At 45.8% G+C, this 22,571-nt stretch overlaps 1 protein-coding gene across 1 annotated transcript; it reads right to left on the bottom strand.

The window, feature by feature from the left end:
• Window positions 1–3,297: 3,297 nt before the first annotated feature.
• On the bottom strand, window positions 3,298–4,045 carry LOC104539970 (brain-specific angiogenesis inhibitor 1-like; the record flags this gene model as incomplete). Its single annotated transcript, XM_010183652.1, has 1 exon — window positions 3,298–4,045. A coding segment is annotated over exon 1 (748 nt), but the record flags the coding sequence as incomplete, so codon positions are not given.
• Window positions 4,046–22,571: the final 18,526 nt, after the last annotated feature.

The following is a 22,571-nucleotide window of genomic DNA, read 5'->3' as shown; positions in this document are numbered from 1 at the left end:
ACAAGTGTGGGAGCTTATTCCAAGAATGCCAACTTGCATTTCTAAAAGAGAGTTCAACTCTGAACATCAGGTCCTACAGCCACTCTATCCCTTCTTCCCATGTTGTCTGAGTAAACAAAGGAAGATCTGATGCTGGCCAAAAATAGTTTCCATGTTGAATTGTCTTCTCCTAGAAAAAAATCCACTGTTCAAGCCTTCCTGGAGTAGCAGTTGGAGGTGGCTGCAGCAAGCATGGGAGATGTGAGGGATGGGCTGCTGCTGCCAGCACATTTCAAACCATGTCTTGCTGATCACCAGGATGAGCTCTGTGTGCAACAAGACACTGAAATATCCCCTGCTACCTCTGCATCCTGACAGATTCTTCCCACCCCCACCACCACCCTCTGTAACCTCTGCAGTGTCTGCGTGGGATCGCAAGTGCAAAGAGGGTGTCTCACCAAACCCAGGAAGCAAATTTGGAGCAGTCTCTCCTACTTCCAGACACTGAAGAACAGATGCTGTAGACAAGGCAGGGTCACTTCGGCAGAGTTACTTTATGAAGTCCTTCATAAATGACCACAAACATCCTTATATACCTGAACTGAGTGTAAACTCATTGGCCATGAGTAAAGTCAGGCTGCCAGTTAGGCTTTTTGAGTGTCCCAGTAGCTCTGGAGTAGTGTGCCCACTTCTCAGCAGTGGCCAGGAGATCTATGATCTGGCTCAGTAGCAGAAGCTCATCCTCCAGCTCTGCTCATCAGCCATCAAAGCCAATGTACAGCCCACCAGTTCTATTCTCAGCCTGCTCTTGAGTGTCTTCAGACACCATCTAACCCAGTACACACCCACGTACATACATTCTCCATCCTTTGAAATACCAATGCCCAAGGATGGGGACTGAACCTTTTCAGGGATCTTACTCCACAGACTCTGTGACCAAAAACATGGCTACTTCCAAAGCAGCATTTCCTTGTAGCCTCTGTAGATTTGCACCCACTCATTTGCTTTGGAAATATCCCAGGTATAGAAGAGGGACATCAGGAAAAGTCTGGCTTTACAGTTTTGGGTGGCATCTGGGTATCTGGCAATTCTTTACATGCCTTGAAACTCATCAGACTAGACCATTACAGCACACACATGCGGCTTTGTTCAAAGATGAAAGTGTCGAGACAGGCCCAGAAACAAGAAATTACTCAGGAAACAGCAAAGGGGAAGGGAGTGGGGATAAAGCTTGTAGAAAGAAAAAATGCTACAAACACAATCAGGATAACAATGACAGCAATAATCAGCATCAGTGCTCAGAAATCAGGAAGCTTATCAGAATATTCCACCCACAAAATGCTGCTAAGGGATCGCTGGCTCTCTGTCCAAATTGGATCTCGCCTCCATCTTCCCGAGCAAGCCTTTGCAAAAATCAAAACAGATGCAGTGACAGACAGAGCAGCACATGGAGAGGCCAGGCACCCTGCAAGCGTCGTTTCTATGTAGACGGCATCCCACTAGTGAAGATGATAATTCTGTATCTTCACTATATAGAGCAGATGTGAGCAGCCAGCAAAAAAAAATTATCTATGTTCTCTACAAATATCTGACACGCAAAAAAGGATTTTGATTCAGCCACCTTTGAGCCTCTTTCATATTTATTTTCTGGGAACATTCAAGCACTCAAGCTGGACTAGGAGAGATCTTTACAGAAGCCAATAATAAGCTTGAATGCTTCTGGATTTGCTGAAAATCTTATTTCAAATTTCACCTTTGGATGCAACAAAAAAGGTCGCGCTGCTTGGGTTGAGCGCATAAATCATCCAATCAGCAAATGCAAGGGGTGACACATGACTTAACGAAGCTCGCATCACTCCAAAGAGGCAGCCAACACGGTACTCCTCGCAAGCTGTTCACACGGGAGAAAAGGGCATTGCAAAGAAATCCAAAATCAGGAGAGCGAATATTGCCGTGTGTGCTCATAGCCAGGGAGGGAGGCACAGCTGAAGAACTAATTTGCAGGATTTATGGCTCAGCTCTGCGCCTTCACGTATTGATTCACAGATCAGTGAGGAACAAAGTCTCCCCCAAAATACACTGATGAAAGCACTAATAACTGATCATATACTAATCTCTCGGCTAACGCCAGGCTGCGGTCTGCAAGAAAATCACACTGCACAGCTTGGACCTGTGCCTGGTAACCTTCCCACTGCAAGAAAATTTAGCCTCCTTCCTCCGCAACTTGAGAAAGTCCCCCCTGTTTGGAGGTGGCTCCAAAAGCCAGGCAGGAGCCCCCAAAGCCCAGACTCAGATGGATGCTGACTTTCTCCTGGTGGCAGAGAACATCTCAATCCAGCACCTGAAGAAGATGAGGCCCTGGGTGGTGGTCAGGTGTGGGTCTGAACCTCACCTAATTGGAGGCTTTCCTCCCCACTGCCCAGATTCCTGTTTAACGTCACACCTCTGCTTTACATAACTTGCCTGCTGGCAGGTGGGATGAGAGCTGGGAATAAACACTTCAGAGCGGATCTGACACAGGCACTGAAATAAAGGATTCACTTCCACACCCTCCAATTCCTTTCTGCTTTGCATGGCACTGTAGCATTGGTGGAGACCACGTCAGATCTCTGCAAGGAGCATTCCCTTTCCCATACCAATGCCCAGATCAGACCCCAGGAGCCTCTCACCCTTATTCGTAGCCCCTTTTTCCACCTCCCCAGTCTCTTTCCAGCCCATTTCATACTCAAGAATGTCTTCAAAACACTCATGAAATATCCAAGGAACGAGCCTCAGAAAAGGTACCAAGTAACCCCACAAAAGCAGCATAGTGAGTTTTCTTTTTGAAAGCCTTCAGAAGTAAAATGAATCTAACAAAAGGAGCATGCCTTCTGTTGCCATTCCCTCAAACCAAGCTCGGGAATTAAGTTTTTTTCCCATGAATTAAAATGGTTGACAGGGTTGCTGAGTGCAGCCTGCCTCAGGAGATAGCTTGGATCCTGCCTTTTCTAGGACATCTATAATTATGTTGGAAAACTGCTTGCCCTCAGGTAAGATTCTCCCTTCTGTAGCTCTGAGGATTCAGAAGTAAAACAAGCAAGGCACAAGCCCTGGGAACAAATTGAATGTTTTGGGGTATATCTAGGGGAAGCTGCTTTGCAATTCCAGTTGCAGGCTCATAAAGAGCCACCGAGGGTTACCTGAGCTGCCTATCAATTAGCAAATAAGATTTTTCATACCAGGAACCTGCGGACGTAGACAGAGATGAGATGGGGACAGTATGAGACCAGGCAGAGGAGAGACCAACCAGCCCTCCCTCCCAAACGTCCCACCACTCACCCAGAAACTCTGCTCCGCTGCTGTCCTTGGGGCTGCTCACACAGTTCTCCAAGTAAATCCCATCCTTGTAACAATCTTCCTTCTTCCTCGTGAACCCCAGGATCTCGCTGGCCTGATCTAGGACCTCCCCTCCTGAGCAAGAGCACGGGGTCTGCATAATGCCACATGGGTGAGAGCTGCTGCTGATGGCCAAGCACGCGTCCAGCCACTTGCAGAGCATCTGGCAAGCAGCTTTGCTAGGGTTCCTGTTGCCCACCACCAGGTACTCCACCGAGAAGTCCCTCTCCTGAGCCTTTATGGGTTTCCACCGCACAGGCCAGCTCTCCACTCCCGGTGGCGCCGTCTGCTTCATCTGAAGGAACTGTTTGTTGGACTGGAGGAAGGCATAGCGGGTGGACCCATCACAGAGCTTCAACACATCATCGAAGCTCTCCATGCCCAGGTAGGTGCGGGTGGACTCCAGGAAGGAGTCAAACTGGTAGGTGCGGATGTGCTGGTGGTCACATACGCCAGTAGGTTTTAGGATCTTCATGTACAAAGTGTACCTCCGAGGGTCAGGGTTCTGGATAATCCAAGAGCAGAGAGAGGAGTTCAACGGGAAGACGGCAAAGGAGGAGAAATACCCAAAGAATTTCCCCTGGACCAAAGTGGTACAGGGAGTTTGTGCCAAGTCCAGAGCGACCACGGTCCACACAAAGTAGAGTGGCGATACCAAAAGCAGGTTCAGGGCAGATCCAATGCTCCTCATCCTAGGTCTCTGGTCCTCTGGAACTCAAAGTAAATGTCAAGCAGGCGCCAGATCCTGGACATAACAGGGACCAGCTTAGAGGAAAAGTGAGAGTTTAAGAGGCTCTGAATCTGAAATCAAGCCAATCCTCCCATGTCTGGACTTGAGCTCCCTCCTGTGGCCATAAACAACACCTGGAAAAAAAGGGAAGGGAAGGAGGAAGGGAGAGAAAGAGAAGAGATTTGGGATTTGGTTCTTTTGATGGGGGGGTTGTGTTTTTTATTATTTTTTTTTAATTAGCCCTTTGCAAGGCTGAGAATCCTCATAGCATCCCCAGTCCCAGTAAATCTCACTGAGGGAAGATGCAGCCCCTCATCACCATCCCCATGCTGGGTTTGAGGGTGTTCCCACCCCTGGGATGTCCTAACCCCCAGGAGGATCCCAGCTGTGACTCACAGTTAGGGACAACCAAGCTGAGACCCTGCTTTCCCAGTGCCTCTGCCCATGTTGTGCCTTTCTGCTGAGCTGAGCAGAGCCTTTGCAGTATTTTCTAATCATCTCCCCAAAGCAAACACAGTTGATCTCCTTTTTAGGGATTTTCCAACCCTTTCTATTCCAATGGAGCCAAGATGATGGTTCAATATAGACTTCAGGCTGCACCTGGGGAGGGTGGGCTGAAGTTCAGCATGGGCTGCTGGGTTCTGCCTCCTCTCTTTCTCCTGCCAGCCCTTGTTTTTCTTGTTCTGCCGCTCCTTTTCTCTCTTTTCCCTCCTATTCCACCAAACCAGTGCAGGGGAAGTGATTTTTTTGGTGCCCTAACTGTGGTCTAACCCTATGCCCAGACAGGAGGCCAGGGCTGGAAGGAGCTGTGCACCCAGTACAGAAGGAAAAAAGGATGATAGAGGCAGATTTTGGGTCCTCCCACATCAGGCAGCCACCCCACCTTTCAACCCTATGTGCAGGACACGCCAAAGCCTGCAGTACTGTATCCAGACATAGAGCATCTCCAGAGAATGAAAGTCCTCACTGACAGCCCCAGGACCTCTTTCAGCCCCCAAAGCCCCTTCAGCAAAAGCAACATCCATTCTGCACTGCCCTATGGGACCCATTGCCTGCAACCCTTCGTAGCCCAGATCCCTTTTTTACCCCAGCTGCCCCTTCCACGCCAAAGAAACTTCTGTGCCCTCTGCATCCTTGTAAGTCTTCTTTTTACTCCACCAAGAATACCCTCCTGCGCTCCCTTCCCTCCATCTCCTTCCTCTCCAGGGAAGGGGAAAGAGGGAGAAAGACCATTAGTATCATTGTCTGATATCCCCTCCCCATGCAGTGTGCATCCCCATGTTTGGGGACAGGCCCTGTTAACAGATGTAGGGGTTGACAGGCAGGATGGGCAGACCCTCAGTGCGTGGGGCAGAGCTTCTCCCAGTGCTGGGCATACAGCCATGGCACCTTTTCCTTCTCACACTTCCAGCCCTTTTGGGTCACCCCAGGTAGGGAAAATCTGAAGTTTCCCCTTTGGTGAGACTGCAGTACTTGCTGCCTCCAGAATAGGGCTGCTGCCCAATTTCAGAAGGGCAGATCAGACCTTTGAAGGTTTCCCCTACAAAGTCAGACTTCTGCCTTACTTTCTGGAGTCTCTGTGGTCCACAGGTTAGTGAAAAGCAAGCACTCAGGGCCTCTGTGTTCAAGCCTGAGTGCAAGCAGCCCAAGCCCTAAGATTCTAACACTGTCCTGGGCTGCAACCCCAAAATAATTCAGATCATCCAGGTTATGTTTCTTCATGATCAGGGACCACAGTAGCACTGTCATGAAGGAATTAGGGTGAAAGTCTATGGACAGGTGCAAGGGAGGAGGGGAAAACACATCTTCTCCATCCCTAGTCCTGCCATCTCCCACTCTGCTGCTGCGCTCTGCCTTCCCAGACTGCAAACAGAGGAAGCTTTCACAGCAGCCATACAAATTCCAAGCAAATCTACAATTCAGGCAGATAAATCCAATCCCAAGAGAGACTGAAAAATAAGAGATTAAGCCCATAGACCACCCTGTGCATCTAGGAATAGATAAGAAGCCAAATGCATCTCCACATTCACCCCTTGGTTTCTCTCCTCGCTTTATATCAAAGTTTTATCTCTGCATTTCCCTTTTTCTGCAAAAGCCATTTTTTTCTGGGTAGGAAAGGGTTAGGTAACTCAAAAGTCGATCCACTATTTGCAAACTGTGTTTCATCCCAGCTTCAAATCACTGCAGCCTCTGCCAGCAGGTTCCTGTGTCTGTTAGACCTGACACTAATCAGCATGGAGTCCAAATGCATTTGCACTTAAATTTTTTAGAAGTCAGGTTCCTGCTCCTGACAGTGGTTTGTAGCCTGCAAAGCTCTGCAGTGTAAGCCTCCCTGTGCCAGACTCCTGCCTGCCTTGGGGACCACATTGCAGGAACACAGCCTGCTGAGAGGATGCAAAGCAGCATTTGCTTGCAAGGAAAACCACAGGCATTGACCAAACACCCTATAAATTTCAAGCGAGGTCATCCTGATTAGCAGGAGGGGGTTGCCTGCAAATGGCTGTGAATGCCTTAAATATCAGCTGTGGTAAGTGAAAAGTGCTTGCTTGGCTGAGGCTCCAAAAGGGACTGCTGGGCCTTTACCCTAGGGCAGTGCCTGAGCAGCTGATGGTGTTTGCAAGTGGGGCATAGCCTTTGCAAAGCCAAAGTCTCTTCGACCTTCACACCAATCAGCCAGCCAGGGATGATCTTAACCTCTGGTCCAGCCCGTGAATAAACCTGCCTCTCCCTGTTGGAAGCAGGAGATAGCAGTGCCTCCATAGCAACGAGATGATTAGGAGACAGGGCTTGCGCCGAGATCCTGTCCCTAACTGTGACTTCAGTATGTGGGATTCAGCCCAAGCCTCCTGCCTTCCACAAACCAAATTTTTCTCACACTGGCCAAAACCCTGCTACTGAATGAGGATGCAGTGAGCACAAAGTACATCCTCCCTCCCACTCACCTCACCACCCCTCTCTGGGAAAAGCACCGTAAAAGCCAACAAACTTTAACTAAACAGATCCATTAATGGGATGCACTGTTATGGTCGTTAGGTCTCAAAATTTATTTCCCCTGAATGTAGTCCCATCTGGAAGATATCACCATAAGGAACATAAACATATATTTTTCTCCTTCAACGAATCTTTGCTAAAGTGGGAGTCTTAGAGTAGAAGAAGTGAATGGACAAGCCTCCTTCCAAGCTTAGCGTTTTGGGTCAACATGTATTGGACCTGCTGGGGAGGAAAGATGCTATGGGCAGCTGACTGGCTGCTGTGTTTCACCGAACAGATCTATTCTCTACACTTTAATGCAGCAAAATCCCAGGATAGGGACATATACCATAGGTTGCAGCCTGCAGCTGGGGAGGTGATAATAAATGCATGAAATAACAGATTATTCCAGTGTTGGAGACTACATTCCTATGGTACACAAGCTAATCTGCCCATATTCCCATGGTATTTGCCATCTCACCATGACACCACTGGGCCAGGCATGATTCAGAAACAAAACCCAAGACAGACCTTCACAGCCTAAACAAACCTAGGCAGGGACTGAATCACATGGCACACCTGGTACCTGGCCTGCCCGAGGGGTTTAGGTATCTAGTTTGCACTGGTCCCAGTGAATTATGGAGCCTGAAGAGCCATGGCATGCTCTTTGGTGATGCACCCTATCTTCCTGCAGTAAACCAAGATGATCTGGTTCTGAAGCTGAAGTTTTCCACTGCCCTCATATCCCTGCTCTCTGTGCACATCCCTGTGTCCCAAGCACACCCCACACCCATCCCAGGGATACTGATTGACTTCCAGGGTTGTGTGTGAGCAGGGAAGGATCAGGGCTTCCCCTGACTCTGCCTACAGCTGCCCTGCCTGAATAGCCTCAAATGATGATTCACACTGTCCCCCTAAGAACTTCCAGATGGATAACTCTATATTGTTGTGTCAGACTTTATGACTGAGCCCCAGCATGGGGATTTCAACTCTGCATGAACAGGAGGAACCTGTGAAGTGCAGTCAGTGCTGCAATGTGCCCTGCTTTCCAGGGTTCTCCACTGCGGAAAGACAATCTCCACGGTTGTGCATCTACCACCTTCCTCGGTTGTGCTGGTGACACAGGACTCTTGGTGCAGCAGCCTGGATCTGGCCAATGGAGGGCACTCTTAGACATACTCACCAACCCACACACATGCACACACATTCCGTGGAAAAAAGAGGGGAGAAAAATCAAATTAATGACTTCAGAAAGGGTATCCTTCCCCACTGCTGCCTGTAGAACCTCTCACAACGCCCTCATCCTGATATGCTCCCACTAACTCATCCGTGCCCTAACTCCCCTCTCTCTACCCACCCAGCTCAGATGTGTGATCGTCCGAGATTTACCTCCCTCTGCTTTTCCTTCTCCTGACCTTGGCACATGGCTGACATCCCAGCAGGGTGAAAACCACTCTCATCAAGCTAATCCTCCTTTCCTGGGGCTTCCCATTCCCCTGTAAGAAGTACCCAGATATTGAGCAAACTATCTCCTCTGCCGGAGGCAGAAAATCATCTGGCCCTGAAAAACTCAGTCCCTTGCCACTCTGAGAAAACATGGGAAATGTCCTTATGCACAAGAAACTGCCAGCAGAAAAAAAAATAAATAAATAAAGAAAGAAAATACAGCTCCAAATACTCAGAAATTTTATTTTTGCTACCAAGGAGAGTGAGCAAAGCAGGGTGGAAATGCCTGGAAAAACACAGTGGCGTTTGTGAACAGTCAGCACAGAGAAGAGTCAAGAAGGGCTCAGATCTGTCTGTCCTCTGGCTACAGTGGCTCTGCTGGGCTGCAAGGAGAGGAGTTAGCCCTGCATGGCACCTAGAGGGGGCTGAAGCTTGGACAAATCCTGGAGCAGCACCTCTCCCATAAAATCAGTGCTCAAAATCAGGTTTCTGCTTAAAATTATTTTACTTTTCTTCCTTTTTTTTATGAGTATTTACTTGATTCTGGCCCTTCCCAGCAACAGTTTATCTATAGAGATCTGTGTTTATTTTCTGGCAAAGCAGAATCTGGTAAAAAAGAGCAAAAGGATGACTTGGTGGGTAGTGCAGGACTGGGGTATCCTTTAGGTATTTCCCTGACTTCAGTGCACAACCACTCTCCAGAGAGGCATTTAAGATGTAGACCATATCCTGGAAAGGCTGCTTAACAAGCTCCAGCTGGAGCTTCCCAGGTCAGAATTTGACCTCATCAGACCTACCTTTGGAGAGCTAAATTCAGGACAAGGCCTCTTTGGGAAACAAAGCAAAGCAGACAAGGGTCAGATAGGTAAGAGTCCAGCCCTGCTCCCTTCCTGCTGTTTCACTTACCGAAAATGTATTTCTGCATGGACCCATCACAACCCGACATATATCCTCCACCACTGTAGAGCACACCACTGATGTACTGCCTACTGCCTTGATTCATGTCAGTCTCCTGGACTGAAGTGGAATGGAGTGCAAAGGAAGCCTGATTCTTACCTGTCTGCTGTGTTAATAAATGATATTTATACACACTAGCATCCTTCATCCCAAATTTCTTTCAGCTTCAACCTGGAAAGGTACCCACTTTGGGGGCGTATGAATAGCATGGGGAATATTTGATTCTATGACAGGGATTGGCTTATGGAGATAGAATCCCAGTCCCATTTCAACTTTCAAAGTCTGGAAGAAGGGATCTGTGGGAGGGGAGGGCTGAGAGGTGATGTATAGGAATGGATCATATGAGGATGCCCAGGAGGCTTTCCACCACACTATCAGGGAGAGCCAGAGGCCAGACTTTAATCCTGACTCCAAAATTAGTGCGTGCTCCCAACTAAGCTTCTCTACTAATTTGTGCCTCAGTTTTCCCACCTAAAAAGACAGACGTAAGAATCATCCTCTGCTTTTCTCTAGTGCTCTCTGAGCTGAAAAGCTCCAGCACAGTGTTGAAGATGGTGATTCAGTTTTCCCACCTAAAAAGACAGACGTAAGAAGCATCCTCTGCTTTTCTCTAGCGTTCTCTGAGCTGAAAAGCTCCAGCAAAGTGTTGAAGATGGTGATTAATTTCCAACACACTAGGATTTTATCCCGAAATGAGATTAACCTTAAAGACTAAGGTCTCTGCTCCAGATCATGTTAATTGAAGATGTGCCCATTGCTAAAACTCTCAGGCAGGGGTGTGGGCAGATCAGGCTCAGTTTCTGACTCTGCATTTTTTTTTTTCAGTGAGTGGTATGAGGAGACAGCTGAGCAGAAAGTCTGGACCCTAAAATGTAGGACCCACTAAAATTTCTGCAGAGAAAAGCCTAGCAGACAAGGAAGACCAGATGTGCTCCATCTGGTCCCAGATGTGGCTGCCTGAGGGAAATGGACCCTGGGCTCTGCAGCACCTTCTGTTGGGTCCAACACAGCCTCAGACAGATGTCATGTGTGTACTTGGAGTTTTTTAAACATCACCTCAGCCTGAGCTGCAGCTGTGTTTGTCATCAGCTTTCCTCTACAAGGGTACAACGTTACTGGCATGAGTTGTTGGGAGTATTTCCAGGACTGGGAGTTTCTCAAAGACTGCATAACACAGGGATGGGTTAGATGTCATTCCACAGAAAAGTCAAGGAGCCTACAAGGTTCTTGGCAGAAGGTAGCTGATGGAGGTCATCATAACATCACATATTTCTCTGCTTCAGTTTCCCATTAGCAAAGCAGGCTTAAATCTCAGTTAACAGTGGCAAGGTCCAGTCTGCAGTGGATTTAGGCTGGTCATTGCTCCACACTGTTCCCAGACATTTCCTTACACCCAGAGGAATACACAAGTCTTCTGATCCCTGTAAGATCAGACTTCCCTCTGTGCCAGCATCACCTATAACCTCTGACAACCCTACCTCCAATCCATCCCCATCCAAGAAGCAACACGCATTGCCAGAAACACCCTGTATTCTACACCAGCAAACCCTAGAAAGCTCCCACTTCCCCTGTTGCCTTTTCTCTGCACATTAGTGCTTCACGGCCAATCCCTTGGGCCTTTTCCCCTACACTCTCATCCCACTCCTGGATGCGAGGGTTATACAACAGGGCCTCTGAGGGCAAGGTCATCCTCACGAGTGGCAGAAAGCAGGCAGGGGCCAGACCGCTTCCATTTCTGCTCATTCATGCTGGGAACCAGGATGAGATTGATTGGGAATTCAGCTGGAGGTTAAAAGCACTGGCGTTAGCTATGGAGCTAAGTGGAAGCCTCCAGGGAAAGGGGATGTTTGGATGTTTAGTGGGGGGTCTGAGTGTGCATGCTGAGGCTTAGGCTTGCATGGGTGGATAGGTGGAGCAATGGTTGGCAAACCCAAAATTGGACTTTGAGATTCACTGAGTTGCACGTGCACAAACCAGAGCTCAGTACATGTCCTGACGCTGCTCACTTATGCATCCTGCATAAATCATATGCACCAGGGCTCCTCTTCTGGCCCCTGAGGCTAAAAGCCTTGACATAGCTCATGTCCACGTGACTAAATTGCATATCCCCCAAAGCAGAGCAGCCTTGCCACAATGCCTAATATTTTCTCCTGAGCTATGCTCAGGCACAGTCTGGGGTGGTGTTCATTGGCTAGCGCCAAAACCTTGCCAGGAAGTGTCTTGAGATTGCAGGCAGTGATGGGACAGTTCTTCAGGCCATATCCTGGCCCTTTGGAGATACTGGTGCAAAGATGGCTACAAACGATAAAGAAAAAAGCTGGTCCCTTGGCCAAGGCACCTGGAACTCTTCTCCTGCCCAGTATGTCCTGACCCACTGGGACTGATTTCCAACTGGATTTGGCCCTTTGCCTGCCCCATGGCAACCTGGAACTGGGCTGGCCAAAGGAAAGGGAAGAAAGGAGATGAACATCCATGTAGCCATTTTTGCAACCAGCTCCAGACTAGGATCTGCAGTAGCTCATATCCTAGTGCTTCTTCCAGCACCAGGAAAGTAGATTTTTACTTTCCTGCCCTCCAGCTCCTTACATGGCTGTGTGTGATCAGCAGCAGGGCATGACCACAACCAGAAACCTTTGACCAGTCCTGGATGTATGGAAGCTTTAATTTATGCTTTTCTTCTGAATCCTTTGATGGTTTTACACTATCTCTCAGTGACTGTGCCTCAGTTTCCCCACATGACAAACAACATTGACACTATCCCAGTGACAGAGATAAATGTCCTAGGCAGCAGCTGGGTAAAGAAGGAAAGTCTACATCAGGGTCTAATTTTACAGCAACCCTGGAGGTGCACTGAGCTCAGTTTTTGAATGCTGCAGTCTCAGCACAGTTAAAACCAGACTGGGAATGTTTCTCTTTATGACAACAGGAATTCAGCTCATAATTTTAGACATTCAGTTTCCAATGCCCAGCAAGGATGTCTTTAAATTGCACACAGGACCATAAGATGGTATCGCTCATATTTGCAATTTTTCTGTACCTCTCAGCAGGAGGAAGATGGAGATTCAGGCTTTGGCTGCAAGAGACACTTGAAATACAAGTCCTTTTAGTAAAACCAGAACTGTGACTATCTTTTGCCTTACTTTCACTCTCCATGGAGTGAGCAGCACAAGACAACTTAAAGTATAGGACTGTGCTAACTATGGGAGTGATTTCACCTGCTTCTACACAGTTATAGATGAGAAGCTTTGAAGTCTTCTGATACCACAGTAACGTGGGCTAAAAGGAACTTTCCAGTGGCATGGGAAGGGTAGAAATATCTGAGCTTGAATGGAGGACCTTTCCACCAGGTTAAGCAGACTCTGAAGGTGGAAAGAATCACAAACATATTCGGTCCCCAAGTTTCAGTGATATTGGATCCAGCCATGACCTCGAAACTGCGGGAAACTGCATCTTGAACTTACAAAACAAGAGAATGATAAATATGTGCATTTCTACAGCACCTTGTGTCCAAGGTTCTTGAGGGACATGGGGAGCAGCAGTGAATTAAGTCTCATGACGCAGAAAACCATCCTTACTGACCCCAAAGACTGAACACAAACAAAAGGAAGTATTTTTTCACACAGCTCGTAATTCAATTGAGGACCTCATTGCCACAGGATGCTGTGGAGGCTGAAGGTATAAAGGAGTGCCAAAACGGATTAGAGAATTTGTGGAGGACAAGTCCATCAGTTGCTATTAAATGCAATGGTCTGGATGCAACTGCCAGTCTCAGAAGTGTCTACTTTACTTTGTAAGAGATGAGAACGTAGAGCTGGGGGAAAAACCTTTCTTACAGTCTTTCATTGTACAGGTGGACTTGGATGGACCTGCATCGGGGTAATCCCCAGTATGAATACAGACTGGGACTGAGAGCAACAGATTGTGAGCAGTCCTGCAGAGAAAGACTTCGGGACAGTGGTGGATGAAAATTGGACATGAACCAGCAATGTGCACTTGCAGCCCAGAAAGCCAATCACATCCTGGGTTGCAACAAAAGAAGTATGACCAGCAGGTTGAGGAAGGTGATTTTCCCCCTCTACTCTGCTCTTATGATTCCTCACATGGAGTACTGCATCCAACTCTGGAGTCCCAGACACAAGGCATACATGGATCTGTCAAAGTGAGTCCAGAGAGGGCGGCACAAAAATGATCAGAGGGTTGGAACACCTCTCCTGTGAAGAAAGGTTGAGAGAGTCAGAGTTGGTCAGTCTGGAGAAGAGAAGGCTGTGGGGATACCTCATTATGGCATTTCAATACTTAAAGGGAGCTTATAAGAATGATGGAGAGAGGCTTTTTACCAGGCCCTACAGGGACAAGACAAGGGATAATAGTTTTAAACTGTAAGAGATTACTTTTAGATTGGATATGAGGAAGAATTTTTTTATGACGAGGGTGTTGAGCCACTGGACCAGGTTGTCCAGAGAAGCTGTAGATGCCTCATCCCTGAAGGTGTCAAGTTCAGGTTGGATGGGGCTTTGAGCAACTTGATCTAGTGAATGATGTCCCTATCCATGATTGGAGAGGGGTGGAATAGATGATTTTTGAATGTCCCTTCCAAATCAAACCACCCTATGATTCCATGATTCTATGATTTTATGACCTTTGTCAGTTCCTTACTTAACCATTTTTGTATTTATTATAAAAAGTTACAGAGATATTGGTAACCACCTCTTAGCCACAAGACATATGTCCATACTGCTAAACAAACCAAGACCAGAGCCTAAAACTAAATCGAGTTTCACCAAGTCTCATCTGTGTTGCTAAACTCCCGCACCACAATGAGTAGCCTGATCCATATCCTTCTGTTCAGTCTGCTATGTCCTGCATGGTGTCATTGCACTGCTTGGAAGAACAGTTGTTGGGACGGTCATCTCCTCCAACCTAAACCTTTCTAGAGTGTCATGCCCACACCCATGCAGTGCCATGCTTGAGCTAAGCATGCTGGACAGCAAAGGGTACCTGCCTGCTCTGCTCCCTGAAGACCCACCCCCTTTCCTTCCTTAGGGCACAGACTGCCTTCTAGTCTCCCCAATAACAAATCCTAAAATGCTCGAATGTAGACAGGCTGACAGAGAGATGTAATGATAGCACAGGCGCTAACGAGCTGGATTATTCCTTGCATCTCATCTATCAGCCTCATGACAAGTGGTTCAGGATTTGCATAAACGAGACAGATGTACGCTTTCCCTCTTTTCAGTCTTCTCTCCAGGAACCCTTGAGCAATGTAACATGGGAAGTTAGATGGCTTACTGGCAAGGGACAAGAATGGGAGTCATTGGGAAGAAAAGAACTCCTCTCCTCCTCTCTCCTCACTTTCTTGAGCTTTGTTTAATCACGGGAGATGATGGAGGACACAATGGAGTGATTTGTGCAGCATTGAGAACATGCTGGTTTGGGGATGGGGTTAGTTAGCTGTCTGTGTGCAGCCTTGATGAAGATTAAGGATTGAAGGAAGATAGTTTATATTTATCCTGAGAAGGTCTTGGATGATGCTTCATCATAGGGATGACAGCAATGTCTGTGATTTTCACATGTTCCTTCATTTGTATGGGTTTTCACTTCTGGCTCAGAGAACAGGCAGATAGGACTGGAACGAAGAGCTGGAGATCTGCAGGCAACAGGGAGTGCTTAGGTTTAGATTTCTACCCAAGACTTGGGAGGGGACCTCACCTACAAAACCATGTGCAGGCAATTCTTCTGCTTCCCATTTTCTCTAGAGAAAGATTTTGAAGACTGCCTCTCCTGCTTACAGCCTAGCACTGTTTAGAGAAACTTCACTGTAAGGTAGTGACACCCACAGACCCAGGTGATCCCGAGCAGCCCTGCAAAGACAAACCCATGTGTGCAGTCCAGGAACCAGCTTCAGTAAGCCAGAAAATGCATGAGAGATGTGCAGTACAGGAACCAAATTCAGTAAGCTAGGAAATGCGTGAGAGATGAGCAGTCCTTCTAGGAAGACGCCAGGAGATGAGGATTATTGCCCTCTTTTGCCCAGAGGGTAGGTTGACTCAGCACAGTGGGGCACAGTGGATGCCCTCAGTCTCCCGAGACAATACCTGGAGGCATCTCCACATTGAGGGCAGGCTGAAATCCAGCACAGGTTGGTGGCAAAAGAAAGCCCCCACCTCTATGTGAGACACTATGAGCAGATGGCCCTCCTTTTGTTCCTAAAGAACAGAAAATCGTATGCCAACTAAATGCTAATTTGCCCTTTTGCTGTCTGTCTCCGCAGGCTACCTCTATACTACTGAACAACACAGAGCAGGGGCTGTGCTTTGGCTTCCGGGCCAAGCATGGCACAGCTTGCAACCACACACCTTAGCTCTCCTCCCCTGCGAAATGGGCTGGCTTCATCTCACAGACATGTGGGAGAGAGTCCCTTGGCTCAGCCATCCACCAGACTGTGTCCTGGCACCATCTTGGGCCAAAACTGCACCAGGGAGCATGCAAGTAATTAAATGATCTGGATGACCACAGGACTACACTCGCGCCTGTATTTAATCCCTCATTTATTTATGAGGATAGACGTAGCTTCAGAGCAAGTTAATAGATATGAACAGCAAAGGGTTTGGCCTCTTGGGTTTCACTGAGAGAACTGAGGAGTCGTAGAGATTTCTTCGTGGGGAGTGAATCCAGGTACCATCTTTGTTTATTCACGTGAACTTTTGCATTACAGCCTCATCAATTGGGGATCTTGTCTCTGTCTTACCCAGATCTGCATATAAATTGGGAATTTTGGCCTTGAGAGAAGACTGTGAACCCTACTGGTCCCACAACAGCTGATTATAGTACTCTCCTCAGCATTCAGCATGTCTGACCCCAACAACCAGATGAGGAAATGTATCAATCCAGCTCCTCATTTTTGTCAGGGCTGCCCACAGACATCTTACAGAGGGCTGATGAAGGTGGGTAGTGTGGGTTGATCCTGGTTAGGTGAGCAGAAGCATGTTCGCTGCTGACATTTTTCATGAGAGCTGGATTATTGCTTTTTCTCTCTCCCTCTCCCTCCTTCCCTTCTTCTCCTTTGCTTTTGCAAAGTACGACAGCGTGGGGATGAATCGCCTGATTATGTGCTCCTCTTTCCCCCACCACGCCGCACCAACAGCAGGGCTGGGGGATGGAAAAGGAGCCCAGCTGCTTCTTGTGGGCTGTTCTCTCTCCACCCACCAGGCACTTTAAATCAGACACAAATTAACACCAACTCCTGGCATTCTTTATTAATCGGATTGGCTCAGTGTTAGTTTGCTTTGCTTCTATCTTCTATTTTAATACTTTTTTGCTTTTTCCCCAAGCCCACCTTCTTGAAGTGCATACCTAACAATAACAGCAACACACTGGGGTATGAGGATGGCTTTTGTGCTGTTACAGGTAGTGATCATGTCTGATTTCTCAAGCTTTAAAACATGCACCATACCCCAGTAGGGGACAGCAGTCCCTTGAATGTCTCATATTTCAGCAATCCTTTCCTTCCTTACTGCTCTCTAAGCATCGTTCAAGGAGAAATACCATGCACACAGTCACGAACATGACGAAATGCAGCCACCTTTAGAGTACTGTGCATCTGTCATTTATCATCTGATAAGAACGTTGTGTAAGATCTCATCTCCAAGCATAGGAATTTGAGGTAGCTAAAATTTGACTGCCTCATGGGATATAGTGGAGGCAAAAACCTGACTCCTGTATAGCCACAGGTGACCACTGTCTGCAGAGGCTTCACAGTGACTTAAACATAGTGAGGTGTTCCCACACCCTGGGAAAGCTGTTACCAACAGGGTCACTGACCCTCATCATGATGGGGCACCATGACCAGAGTCTAAAGAATAGCCATTGGTGATGGAGGAACACACATAACTTCATGACTCTACCTTGGAGATTCAAGAAGCAAAGTACTAAGAAAGGGCTACCATGAGTAGACATTCAGGAGCAAAGATGAAAAGGATTGTAACCACTTATTAACCTCATTTGATGCTCTCAGATTTGAGAAACAGGAATGTTTGAGTGTACGTCCTCCAAAGCCTACTATCCACTAAGTCTTCCCAGCTTTGCAGATCCTCTGGTCTTTGTGTGCCCTGTCCCTCTTTTACCCCTGGCTCATGGGTGCCCATCTGCAAAATGATGGAGGAAAGATGTAAGGAGCAACTTACGGGTCTCCTGCTGGAAGGACCATGTTTATCTAGGGAATCGGCTGGCTCCTCTCTGCTCTATGTATGGCCATGTTTGCCAAGCCACTCCATCCAGCATGCACCGTTCGGCAACTGTCAAACCTTTTGTGGATTTACGTCTCTGCAATATTCGTTTCTTAGCAACTCTGTTTGCTTTTAGCAAAAACAAAATGTCTCTGCCTGTGGCATGCTATTTTGAGCACAAACGGTGCTGTTTCAGGTCCATGCTAGTCAGAGGGACTCTGGTGAAAATGGTCCTGTCTACCTACTCATTCCTAGCAGCACTGGGTGAAAATCTTATTTGTTTCCTTGCTGTTTCACCTGCCGCAGGGAAGTTATAGCAATCCTGAACATGGATCATGGCAAACAGCTAATACTGCTCCATTGCTCTTCTATGGTCCTTGCCATTCTGGGGATCTTGAAGCATATTATATAGCTCAGGTAATAAAGGTACAAGTCAGCAGAAAATTTCACAGCTGAACAAAGTTTCAGCAAGAAAATGCAACTATGTGAACCTCGTGCACTTTATTGAAAATGTCTCTGGTCTTGCAAACTTTGATTGAATCCAGCTCTACAAGAAGCTTTACCAGCACATCCAGCTTAAGAGAAAGGCAACTGAACTTGGAGGTCCAACCACAGAACCTGACAACCTTGCAAAAATGTTCAGCAACAGCAATTTCTACCATTGACCGAAAATGAATGACAGGAATTGTGTCATTGCAGGATCCATATTTTCCTTTTTTTTTTTTCTTTTCAGTTATAGTAGTGTATGCTTCATTCCCACCATAATTATACAAAACCAGTCTCTGTCTCGTGGAAGCTGAAATAACTGGTCAGCTCTGCTCACAGCCACTCTATAAGGCAAATCTTAACCTCCTCTTGAGTTATCAGTAAGGGTAAGGACACACAAACTCATGTAAAAGAGCATCAGTACCTCTTAAGATTATGATGTAGGACTTCTGATTGATTGGATACTAATATGAATTAAAAAACAACCAGGCAGAAATACTGCCTTACTTTACAGACTCAGGAAGGATCTGGATGAAATGAGACCCCAGAAAAACAAATGGGAAAAGAACCCCAGTCCTCTAGCTAAAGGCATTTGACATCACAGTAGGGAAGACAGAGGAACGGAAAGTGGGACTTTTACAAGGTGAAGATCAGCTGTGCTTGAAACGTAACTTCAGACATCTACTCTCCCACCCATCACATAATTTCTGTACATTACATTCACAGTTTGAGCTTAGCTATGCACATCACTCTGAACGTAGCCTACACCTCTGAACTGCTCAGAGTATCTAGGACAGGATAGAGATCTCACCTCACCAACTCAGCCTACCCCTGGCAGAAGATTCCTTCACTTAGGTTCTCCATCTCTCCAAACCCATGGGAACTGCTGATCCCCTGGAGTATACTTTGCAGCATTTTATCCACTTTGCAAGTGACTCAAATAAATATGATTTTCTGTTTGAATCCAAAAATCTCAAAAAGCTGGTTAAAAAACAGGGAAGATGAAGAATAAATAAAAGGGACCTGAAGTTTAAAGATCTGTAACTGGCTAAACTATAGATGCAGGATGTAAAAAGAAGGAAAGAGGATGACATGAAGATGCTCAGCAACTCCAGAGTTAATATCTTGAGACCATGATGTCTCAGGAGGCCTCTGTTAATCAGCAGAGTTAGAGATTAAACTCAAGCAGTGTGAGAACCTACTTGTATAGTTTGTAGACATTTTCTTAGGAAATAAGTACCATCCACCCTTGATTATAGATCCAAAGTTATTCACTGAATCCAAGAAGCCTCACTGACGTCAGTGGGGCCAGGAATCCATCTCTTTATTCTTGTGTTCAGTGCCTACATATTGTTTTCATACATCTGTAAAGACTTCTTTTATGCATCTTCTTGATTTTTCTCTCGCTCATTCATCCTGATTCATCCTCCTCTGCTTGGAGCTCCTTGAATATCCTGTAAGAAGCCCACACACTCAGACATATTCTTGCCCAAACCTACACTGCAGTATATTTGTCCAACTAATTTTTACTGAAATAAAGTTTCTGCTTTGCAAAATTGCCAAGAGCAGTTGTTTCGGTGAATCATAAATAAATGTTGGTTCAGATTGTTTGTTTCTGCCTTTGGCAGACAAAGCAGTAAAAGTACATAGACTCCTCAAGAAACTGAGATTTTAATTCAGTAAAAAATTGCAATGGCCATGACTATTCATTAGAACACCCCTTCATTTTGATCTGAGAAAAGTCCACACATCTGGAACATGTCTGCTACTGTGGTCAGGAAAGGCTGCTTCAATCTCAGCCTCTTTGGCACTGGTTTGGTGAGGCAGCTTAAGCGTTGCATAGCTCAAAGATATATTGGTCTATAGGGCAGTGACCAGATCTTGGAGAACAAACCTTGTTTGGTAGATGTGTGGTAGACGTGTGCTTGCATCCCTACCTCTCTGCTTAGCATCCTCACTTCACCTGCAAACCAGCTCCTCCAGGCTAAGGAATGACCCAGGGGAGGATGCAGGAAGATTTCAGAGCCAGAAAAAGAAGATAGAGTAGACTGTGCCACTTTAAATTGTGGGTTGAGAAGAGAAAGATGCTGTGCATTTTGTCCTAGGCCTTTTTAAGAATAAGTGCTCAAGTTGTACCAAGACTTGAGAAAATGGGGATTTTTAGTCTGACTGAAAATTGATGTAATGCTCTTACCACTAGGTTTTGATGTTTAAGATGTAGGCAAGACAACCTGGAAGGGATACTTTGAATTATCCTTAGATGACTAAAAGACAGAGGTACAAATCTGAGCTGATCACTTGAGGGTCCTTGAGCTGCCCATGAATTTCATCCAGGATTTTGGACACGTCACTGTAATACAACAGTCTTTGTGTCTTGGTTAATGCTGCACCAGCAGACAAGCTTTTGTGGGAACATTTGTGAATGACTGCTGTCCCTATACCTTTGGGAGGAGACAGAAGTTTCTGCGGACAAACTCAGCAGCAGTGCTGCTTAGTGAGAACAATTGATGAGAAAATTGAACCTAGACCCCAAAATAGGAATCCAGACCTCATGCCATGACCACACACCATAAATAGTGTTGTTGAGTCAAAGTCCTCTATTAGAGCTCACTCTAGGTCTCTATCAGTGGAAGATTGCTATCTTCTTAAGCAGATACCAATTAAAAGGCCCTCTAAGTTGTACTTTAATACAAATAATTTATAAAGATAACACTGTTATATTTCATAATATGGTGACTGTAATTCCACTCCTGTTAAAGAGCAATTGCAGTGTAATTATGATAAGTATGTTCTCTGACACACTTTAATACCGCAAATACAAATGTAATGTAATTATACTCCATTACAATATATATTAGTATTACAATATAATTTTATGATAATGTAATAATGTAATTGGCAATTATAGGATGTATTACATGTATTAGTACTTTACACATGTGCACACACACATGCACATACCCCCCTCATGTCTTGCAAAATAAGTGACTGAATGGTTCACAATGTGGCTGAAGATAAATACTGTAAATGTCACTGCAATGGTGCATATTCGATTCAGGTAGCATAGGGACACCAGAAAGCTAACACAAGCCATTTACTCATGCAGTTAATGTTCTTATTATATCAACAGAAATAATTACTGATTGAGAAAGAAAAGCCCACAGTGTAATTACATTTTAATTGCAATATAATTTTGCTGTAATTACAGTTTTTTCTATTATTTGGCTTGGCCAATAACAATCAGATTAGTGTGACATTGTTCTCATAATTTTAAAAGATTGTATTGTTGTGTAATATTGCACAGCCTCCCAAGAGATGAAGATTCATCACTGATCAATTATTTCAACCTAAACCTGTATTAGTGTTGTAAAATTAACTCTAAAGGTCTACATTGCTGAGTAGCCCTCCTGAATTCTTCACATCTCTGGTATCTCCAACTCACTGACACTCAAAAAATCTGAAAAAAGTACTGAAAGGAATGATGTGGTGCCAGAAGATGGGTCCTTACTCTTAATTTAGCATCTTTTATCTGCTTTTAAGGAGACTTCTTTCCTCTCTATTTGAAAATGCTACTGTGTTTAGAGAGGAATAGGAGTAGCGTTCTATATAATTCAGCATTCCCTCCCAAAATTCCCACTCGACTCAGGACTGCTGCCTACCCAGAAAGTACGATAAGCATTATTTATGCTGATCCCACCTTACTCAAAATGTGCTGCTATGAGCACCCCTGGGTCCCTCTGGAGTCAGTGATGATGGAAGAAGTTGCTCCACTGAAGCCCTAAACAGTGTTACATTATTTGTCTCAGAAACAAGAAAGGGTTGGGAGACCTCACAGATGACAGCAGTTATCTCATCATCAGCCTCAAAACATTTTTGCATTTAAAGCATTCAGATAAACAATCAGTATCCTTCCTTCCTCTATTTCTCCTTTTAATTCCTATTCATTAAAAAAAACCAACAAAACAAACAAACAAAAAAACCCAAAACATAAAAAATAAAACTCAGTGAAAAAGTTGGAGGAAGAATGAAATCCTGTGTGCCTTCCGGATACTCTGGATGATATAGTAACCATGGCAACAAGCAGCTCAGTAGAACTCCTTTACCTTTGATTTTTCCATTTTTGTCTTAATGTTTACGTGAAGTAATGGGATTTTTGTTCCCAGTTCATCCTCTGTATAGTCCAGTGATTACTGGTCTAAACATTTTTGACAGTTTCTAATGAACTGCTCTCCCTCTTGTTCATTAGTTGCACAAGGTATGACCCTGCTCCAGCTGAAAACAGGTTGACCATGAAGTTTTCGTGGTCCATTATTACAACCCCCCCAAAAAACAACCAACAGGAGAGGAGGATGGGAGATGGGTTGCAGACACATCCCGAGCAGCACCTAACAGTTAAACACTGA

This window comes from Mesitornis unicolor, unplaced genomic scaffold, assembly GCF_000695765.1.
Source record: "Mesitornis unicolor isolate BGI_N332 unplaced genomic scaffold, ASM69576v1 scaffold11864, whole genome shotgun sequence".
In the NCBI taxonomy this organism is placed as follows: domain Eukaryota; kingdom Metazoa; phylum Chordata; class Aves; order Mesitornithiformes; family Mesitornithidae; genus Mesitornis; species Mesitornis unicolor.
This window is presented reverse-complemented; position numbering and strand designations above follow the sequence as displayed.